Genomic DNA, 9102 nt, shown 5'->3' with positions numbered 1-9102 from the left:
CTGCAGGTACTGTAAAAGGAAACCCAGTCAGGTGAAATGTTTGAATAGTTGCCTTTTAAAAACCCCATTCACGTGGGTTAAGTCCGACGGAGACCTTCGGGTCGAAACGTTGCTTGATGGAACTGGGGGAACATTCATCAGTGTGGGGGTATCTGTTCTTTATTTCATGGATAGTTCACTTAACCTCACTTGCAACTTCTGTGCATCAAAATGTGTGTTCATCCACTATTTGAAAAATGGCAGATACATTTCTGTTTGTCTGCTTCCTGTTCCTGTTCCATCCCAGGTTCCCAGTTGCATCTCATCTGGCTCCGTCCGTCTCCACGCCTCCAACCCCAACCTCTCTACTGCAGCCCTGGGGACTGCGAAGGCCTACCCTGAACCTCCCTATATGGACTCTCCTATAGACGTAGCCAAACTACAGGAGGACTTCTGCCGCGTCGCTAACAACCGTAAGTACTCTCTCTGTCACCAACAACCAATAGCTCCCAATATGAGATAGCATCGCTAACAACCGGAAGTACTCTCTCTGTTACCAACAACCAATAGCTCCCAATAGGAGATAGCATCGCTAACAACCGGAAGTACTCTCTCTGTTACCAACAACCAATAGCTCCCAATAGGAGATAGCATCGCTAACAATCGGAAGTACTCTCTCTGTTACCAACAACCAATAGCTCCCAATAGGAGATAGCATCGCTAACAACCGGAAGTACTCTCTCTGTTACCAACAACCAATAGCTCCCAATAGGAGATAGCATCGCTAACAACCGGAAGTACTCTCTCTGTTACCAACAACCAATAGCTCCCAATAGGAGATAGCATCGCTAACAACCGGAAGTACTCTCTCTGTTACCAACAACCAATAGCTCCCAATAGGAGATAGCATCGCTAACAACCGGAAGTACTCTCTCTGTTACCAACAACCAATAGCTCCCAATAGGAGATAGCATCGCTAACAACCATCTTTCATCTGTCATCTTTATTCGGATTCCCATTAGCTGATGCCATGATGACAGCTAGTCTTCCTGGGGTCCTAAACCCAACAACACAGAGACGTAACAGACATGTGGACAGCTAGTCTTCCTGGGGTCCTAAGACAGAGACGTAACAGACATGATGACAGCTAGTCTTCCTGGGGTCCTAAACCCAACAACACAGAGACATAACAGACATGATGACAGCTAGTCTTCCTGGGGTCCTAAACCCAACAACACAGACATAACAGACATGATGACAGCTAGTCTTCCTGGGGTTCTAAACCCAACAACACAGACATAACAGACATGATGACAGCTAGTCTTCCTGGGGTCCTAAACCCAACAACACAGACATAACAGACATGATGACAGCTAGTCTTCCTGGGGTCCTAAACCCAACAACACAGACGTAACAGACATGATGACAGCTAGTCTTCCTGGGGTCCTAAACCCAACAACACAGAGACGTAACAGACATGATGACAGCTAGTCTTCCTGGGGTCCTAAACCCAACAACACAGAGACGTAACAGACATGATGACAGCTAGTCTTCCTGGGGTCCTAAACCCAACAACACAGAGACGTAACAGACATGATGACAGCTAGTCTTCCTGGGGTCCTAAACCCAACAACACAGAGACGTAACAGACATGATGACAGCTAGTCTTCCTGGGGTCCTAAACCCAACAACACAGAGACGTAACAGACATGATGACAGCTAGTCTTCCTGGGGTCCTAAACCCAACAACACAGAGACGTAACAGACATGATGACAGCTAGTCTTCCTGGGGTCCTAAACCCAACAACACAGAGACATAACAGACATGATGACAGCTAGTCTTCCTGGGGTCCTAAACCCAACAACACAGAGACGTAACAGACATGATGACAGCTAGTCTTCCTGGGGTCCTAAACCCAACAACACAGAGACGTAACAGACATGATGACAGCTAGTCTTCCTGGGGTCCTAAACCCAACAACACAGAGACGTAACAGACATGATGACAGCTAGTCTTCCTGGGGTTCTAAACCCAACAACACAGAGACATAACAGACATGATGACAGCTAGTCTTCCTGGGGTTCTAAACCCAACAACACAGAGACATAACAGACATGATGACAGCTAGTCTTCCTGGGGTTCTAAACCCAACAACACAGAGACGTAACAGACATGATGACAGCTAGTCTTCCTGGGGTCCTAAACCCAACAACACAGAGACGTAACAGACATGATGACAGCTAGTCTTCCTGGGGTTCTAAACCCAACAACACAGAGACATAACAGACATGATGACAGCTAGTCTTCCTGGGGTCCTAAACCCAACAACACAGAGACGTAACAGACATGATGACAGCTAGTCTTCCTGGGGTCCTAAACCCAACAACACAGAGACGTAACAGACATGATGACAGCTAGTCTTCCTGGGGTCCTAAACCCAACAACACAGAGACGTAACAGACATGATGACAGCTAGTCTTCCTGGGGTTCTAAACCCAACAACACAGAGACGTAACAGACATGATGACAGCTAGTCTTCCTGGGGTTCTAAACCCAACAACACAGAGACATAACAGACATGATGACAGCTAGTCTTCCTGGGGTTCTAAACCCAACAACACAGAGACGTAACAGACATGATGACAGCTAGTCTTCCTGGGGTCCTAAACCCAACAACACAGAGACGTAACAGACATGATGACAGCTAGTCTTCCTGGGGTTCTAAACCCAACAACACAGAGACGTAACAGACATGATGACAGCTAGTCTTCCTGGGGTTCTAAACCCAACAACACAGAGAGGTAACAGACATGATGACAGCTAGTCTTCCTGGGGTTCTAAACCCAACAACACAGACGTAACAGACATGATGACAGCTAGTCTTCCTGGGGTTCTAAACCCAACAACACAGACGTAACAGACATAATGACAGCTAGTCTTCCTGGGGTTCTAAACCCAACAACACAGAGACGTAACAGACATGATGACAGCTAGTCTTCCTGGGGTTCTAAACCCAACAACACAGAGACATAACAGACATGATGACAGCTAGTCTTCCTGGGGTCCTAAACCCAACAACACAGAGACATAACAGACATGATGACAGCTAGTCTTCCTGGGGTTCTAAACCCAACAACACAGAGACGTAACAGACATGATGACAGCTAGTCTTCCTGGGGTTCTAAACCCAACAACACAGAGACGTAACAGACATGATGACAGCTAGTCTTCCTGGGGTTCTAAACCCAACAACACAGAGACGTAACAGACATGATGACAGCTAGTCTTCCTGGGGTTCTAAACCCAACAACACAGAGACGTAACAGACATGATGACAGCTAGTCTTCCTGGGGTCCTAAACCCAACAACACAGAGACGTAACAGACATGATGACAGCTAGTCTTCCTGGGGTCCTAAACCCAACAACACAGAGACGTAACAGACATGATGACAGCTAGTCTTCCTGGGGTCCTAAACCCAACAACACAGAGACGTAACAGACATGATGACAGCTAGTCTTCCTGGGGTCCTAAACCCAACAACACAGAGACGTAACAGACATGATGACAGCTAGTCTTCCTGGGGTCCTAAACCCAACAACACAGAGACGTAACAGACATGATGACAGCTAGTCTTCCTGGGGTCCTAAACCCAACAACACAGAGACGTAACAGACATGATGACAGCTAGTCTTCCTGGGGTCCTAAACCCAACAACACAGAGACGTAACAGACATGATGACAGCTAGTCTTCCTGGGGTCCTAAACCCAACAACACAGAGACGTAACAGACATGATGACAGCTAGTCTTCCTGGGGTTCTAAACCCAACAACACAGAGACGTAACAGACATGATGACAGCTAGTCTTCCTGGGGTTCTAAACCCAACAACACAGAGACGTAACAGACATGATGACAGCTAGTCTTCCTGGGGTCCTAAACCCAACAACACAGAGACGTAACAGACATGATGACAGCTAGTCTTCCTGGGGTTCTAAACCCAACAACACAGAGACGTAACAGACATGATGACAGCTAGTCTTCCTGGGGTCCTAAACCCAACAACACAGAGACATAACAGACATGATGACAGCTAGTCTTCCTGGGGTCCTAAACCCAACAACACAGAGACATAACAGACATGATGACAGCTAGTCTTCCTGGGGTCCTAAACCCAACAACACAGAGACGTAACAGACATGATGACAGCTAGTCTTCCTGGGGTCCTAAACCCAACAACACAGAGACATAACAGACATGATGACAGCTAGTCTTCCTGGGGTCCTAAACCCAACAACACAGAGACGTAACAGACATGATGACAGCTAGTCTTCCTGGGGTCCTAAACCCAACAACACAGAGACGTAACAGACATGATGACAGCTAGTCTTCCTGGGGTTCTAAACCCAACAACACAGAGACGTAACAGACATGATGACAGCTAGTCTTCCTGGGGTCCTAAACCCAACAACACAGAGACGTAACAGACATGATGACAGCTAGTCTTCCTGGGGTCCTAAACCCAACAACACAGAGACGTAACAGACATGATGACAGCTAGTCTTCCTGGGGTCCTAAACCCAACAACACAGAGACATAACAGACATGATGACAGCTAGTCTTCCTGGGGTTCTAAACCCAACAACACAGAGACGTAACAGACATGATGATAGCTAGTCTTCCTGGGGTCCTAAACCCAACAACACAGAGACGTAACAGACATGATGACAGCTAGTCTTCCTGGGGTTCTAAACCCAACAACACAGAGACATAACAGACATGATGACAGCTAGTCTTCCTGGGGTTCTAAACCCAACAACACAGAGACGTAACAGACATGAGAATGTACAAGTCCTCTGTCACGGACACCCAATAGATCTTAATAGGAGACGCTTTGTTTTTGATTTAGTATGCCGCCCCTCGCATTTTGTGTAATAGCATTATATACACTACATGGCCAAAAGTATGTGGACACCCACATACGCTTGTGGCTGAATGGAAGCATGTCCCCGCAGCAATGTTCCAACATCTAGTGGAAAGCCTTCCCAGTAGAATGAGATGTTCGAGGAGCAGGTGTCCACATACTTTTGGCCATGTAGCGTATGTAATTCTTCAGAGATCGTCAGGTTGACAATTTAAATTGGGCTAAAATAGGAAATGGACGCTGTCGACTCATCTCCCTGAATTACATATTAACATAGTAACATTGTCTAAAAATGCTAATATGAAAATAGCCCATTGAACAGAGATGATGCTGAGAGGTGCTGATTGACTCTGAAGCATTCCATTAGCAGTTATTACAGCAGGCCATCAGTGGTGTAATCATAGTGTGCAATAGGGCAGCAGGCTTCTGGCATGCTAATAGAAACTCTGTGTCAAAACACAACTGATAGAGAGTGTTGATGTGAATGACAGGAGGGCAGTGTGAATGACAGGAGGGCAGTGATAACCTCTGATTGAGACTCAGGGGGTAAAAGATCTCAATCAGATGCTCCCTCAGCTGAGCAGGAACCCCAGACTTCTACACTGTAGCTTCTCAGTTATTAATGGAGGAGACAACCTCTGAGGCCTTACACGGAATTATTGAAACTTAACTAATTGTTGTTAAAGGATTAATTATCTTTATCTCTCTCTCTTTCGCTCTCTCTTTCGCTCTCTTTCGCTCTCTCTCTCTCTCTCTCTCTCTCTCTCTCTCTCTCTCTCTCTCTCTCTCTCTCTCTCTCTCTCTCTCTCTCTCTCTCTCAGTGCATGCCACCATGAAGTCAGCCCTGAGCGCTCTCACCTCTGAGAAGGAGAAGTTAAAACAGGTGCTGGACCACCAAGACACATGCCCCCCTACCTCCCCAGGGATTATGGGTCTGAAGAACGCTCTGTCCTCGGTAAGATCCCCTCCCACACCTCTCACTCTGTCACGGCACTGTAGGTCTTCAGTCAGGGAGAATAGACGTGTCTCTCCTTTTGACTTGCTATTGTACCCTGGTAGCCTGTCCTCCCACACCAGTTATCAAGGGTGAATACTGGGTGAATACTGACGCCACACCAGTGTCTGCTGACAAGCCTGTTACGGGGGATTACTGGCTGTGTGTACCCACCTGAACACACACAGTCTCACAGTCAGTCCTGTAGTCAGAGCCTCCCTCCTTCCCTCCCTCTTTTACAGCCTTCCCTCCCTCTTTTACAGCCTTCCCTCCCTCTTTTCTTTCCCTCCCTCTTTTACAGCCTTCCCTCCCTCTTTCCCTCCCTCTTTTACAGCCTTCCCTCCCTCTTTCCCTCCCTCTTTTACAGCCTTCCCTCCCTCTTTTACAGCCTTCCCTCTTTTACAGCCTTCCCTCCCTCTTTTACAGCCTTCCCTCCCTCTTTCCCTCCCTCTTTTACAGCCTTCCCTCTCTCTTTCCCTCCCTCTTTTACAGCCTTCCCTCCCTCTTTTACAGCCTTCCCTCCCTCTTTTACAGCCTTCCCTCCTCTTTCCCTCCCTCTTTTACAGCCTTCCCTCCCTCTTTCCCTCCCTCTTTTACAGCCTTCCCTCCCTCTTTCCCTCCCTCTTTTACAGCCTTCCCTCCCTCTTTCCCTCCCTCTTTTACAGCCTTCCCTCCCTCTTTTACAGCCTTCCCTCCCTCTTTCCATCCTTCCCTCCCTCTTTTACAGCCTTTCCTCCCTCTTTTACAGCCTTCCCTCCCTCTTTCCCTCCCTCTTTTACAGCCTTCCCTCCCTCTTTCCCTCCCTCTTTTACAGCCTTCCCTCCCTCTTTCCCTCCCTCTTTTACAGCCTTCCCTCCCTCCTTCTTTCCCTCCTTCCCTCCCTCCCTCTTTCCATCCTTCCCTCCCTCTTTTACAGCCTTCCTTCCCTCCCTTCTTCCCTCCCTCTTTCCATCCTTCCCTCCCTCTTTCCCTCCCTCTTTTACAGCTTTCCATCCCTCCTTCCCTCCCTCTTTTACAGCCTTCCCTCCTTCTTTCCATCCTTCCCTCCCTCTTTTACAGCCTTCCCTTCCTCCTTCCCTCCCTCTTTCCAGCCTTCCCTCCTTCTTTTACAGCCTTCCTCCCTCCCTCCTCTCCTCTCCTCTCCTCCGCTCCTGGCTGCATGTGCTACTATAGATATAGAATGAATAGAGCGGGGTTCCCCAGTCAAGTCAGCGATGGCATAATGGGTGGACTGGCAGCCATTGCGAGTGTACCCATAGGACCAAAGCAGGACGTAAGAGTAGGAAGTAAAAGCAGGATTCAACTCAACTGGCATTAGAAAATATTAGAAGGGCCGCCAAACGATCAGGCTGCTACACAGACTCTATGGAGTCTCTGGTCTAGAGCTTCCAGTAAAACTGTATTTCAGAGTATTCTTAAACTCTAAATGGTCAAATGAGTGAGAAATAGATGTCATTGTTGCAATAGTTTGTGAGTGGGCAACATATATTATCATCTGAAGTTGACATGTTGAATTATTTTGCCATGTAAAATGAATATATATGCTGCTCAAAAAAATAAAGGGAACACTTAAACAACACATCCTAGATCTGAATGAAAGAAATAATCTTATTAAATACTTTTTTCTTTACATAGTTGAATGTGCTGATAACAAAATCACACAAAAATAATCAATGGAAATCCAATTTATCAACCCATGGAGGTCTGGATTTGCAGTCACACTCAAAATTAAAGTGGAAAACCACACTACAGGCTGATCCAACTTTGATGTAATGTCCTTAAAACAAGTCAAATGAGGCTCAGTAGTGTGTGGCCTCCACGTGACTGTATGACCTCCCTACAACGCCTGGGCATGCTCCTGATGAGGTGGCGGATGGTCTCCTGAGGGATCTCCTCCCAGACCTGGACTAAAGCATCCGCCAACTCCTGGACAGTCTGTGGTGCAACGTGGCGTTGGTGGATGGAGCGAGACATGATGTCCCAGATGTGCTCAATTGGATTCAGGTCTGTGGAATGGGCGGGCCAGTCCATAGCATCAATGCCTTCCTCTTGCAGGAGCTGCTGACACACTCCAGCCACATGAGGTCTAGCATTGTCTTGCATTAGGAGGAACCCAGGGCCAACCGCACCAGCATATGGTCTCACAAGGGGTCTGAGGATCTCATCTCGGTACCTAATGGCAGTCAGGCTACCTCTGGCGAGCACATGGAGGGCTGTGCGGCCCCCCAAAGAAATGCCACCCCACACCATGACTGACCCACCGCCAAACTGGTCATGCTGGAGGATGTTGCAGGCAGCAGAACGTTCTCCACGGCGTCTCCAGACTCTGTCACGTCTGTCACATGTGCTCAGTGTGAACCTGCTTTCATCTGTGAAGAGCACAGGGCGCCAGTGGCGAATTTGCCAATCTTGGTGTTCTCTGGCAAATGCCAAACGTCCTGCACGGTGTAGGGCTGTAAGCACAACCCCCATCTGTGGACGTCGGGCCCTCATACCACCCTCATGGAGTCTGTTTCTGACCGTTTGAGCAGACACATGCACATTTGTGGCCTGCTGGAGGTCATTTTGCAGGGCTCTGGCAGTGCTCCTCCTGCTCCTCCTTGCACAAAGGCGGAGGTAGCGATCCTGCTGCTGGGTTGTTGCCCTCCTACGGCCTCCTCCACGTCTCCTGATGTACTGGCCTGTCTCCTGGTAGCGCCTCCATGCTCTGGACACTACGCTGACAGACACAGCAAACCTTCTTGCCACAGCTCGCATTGATGTGCCATCCTGGATGAGCTGCACTACCTGAGCCACTTGTGTGGGTTGTAGACTCCGTCTCATGCTACCACTAGAGTGAAAGCACCGCCAGCATTCAAAAGTGACCAAGACATCAGCCAGGAAGCATAGGAACTGAGAAGTGGTCTGTGGTCTCCACCTGCAGAACCACTCCTTTATTGGGGGTGTCTTGCTTATTGCCTATAATTTCCACCTGTTGTCTATTCCATTTGCACATCAGCATGTGAAATTTATTGTCAATCAGTGTTGCTTCCTAAGTGGACAGTTTGATTTCACAGAAGTGTGATTGACTTGGAGTTACATTGTGTTGATTAAGGGTTCCCTTTATTTTTTGAGCAGTGTATTTCCCTAATGTGGACAGTTTGTGTTACTACTTTACACAAGCTTGCATTTTCACCCCATAAAATTGAGTGGAATTACACATCCT

General features: G+C 47.8%; 1 protein-coding gene across 1 annotated transcript in view; it reads left to right on the top strand.

Annotated features, from left to right (window-relative positions):
* The window catches only part of LOC123727807 (oxysterol-binding protein-related protein 3-like), a 142205-nt gene that overhangs the window by 90803 nt on the left and 42300 nt on the right, over nucleotides 1-9102 (top strand). The window contains 3 exon segments of the mRNA XM_045697150.1: nucleotides 1-6; nucleotides 287-452; nucleotides 5725-5858. The exon segment at nucleotides 1-6 is cut by the window's left edge and continues 90 nt beyond it. Of these exon segments, the coding sequence (XP_045553106.1) occupies nucleotides 1-6; nucleotides 287-452; nucleotides 5725-5858 (306 nt within the window).

Source organism: Salmo salar, chromosome ssa02 (genome assembly GCF_905237065.1).
Source record: "Salmo salar chromosome ssa02, Ssal_v3.1, whole genome shotgun sequence".
Lineage (NCBI taxonomy): Eukaryota > Metazoa > Chordata > Actinopteri > Salmoniformes > Salmonidae > Salmo > Salmo salar.
The sequence above is the reverse complement of the archived record's forward strand: the minus strand, read 5'-3'. Positions and strand labels throughout refer to the sequence as shown.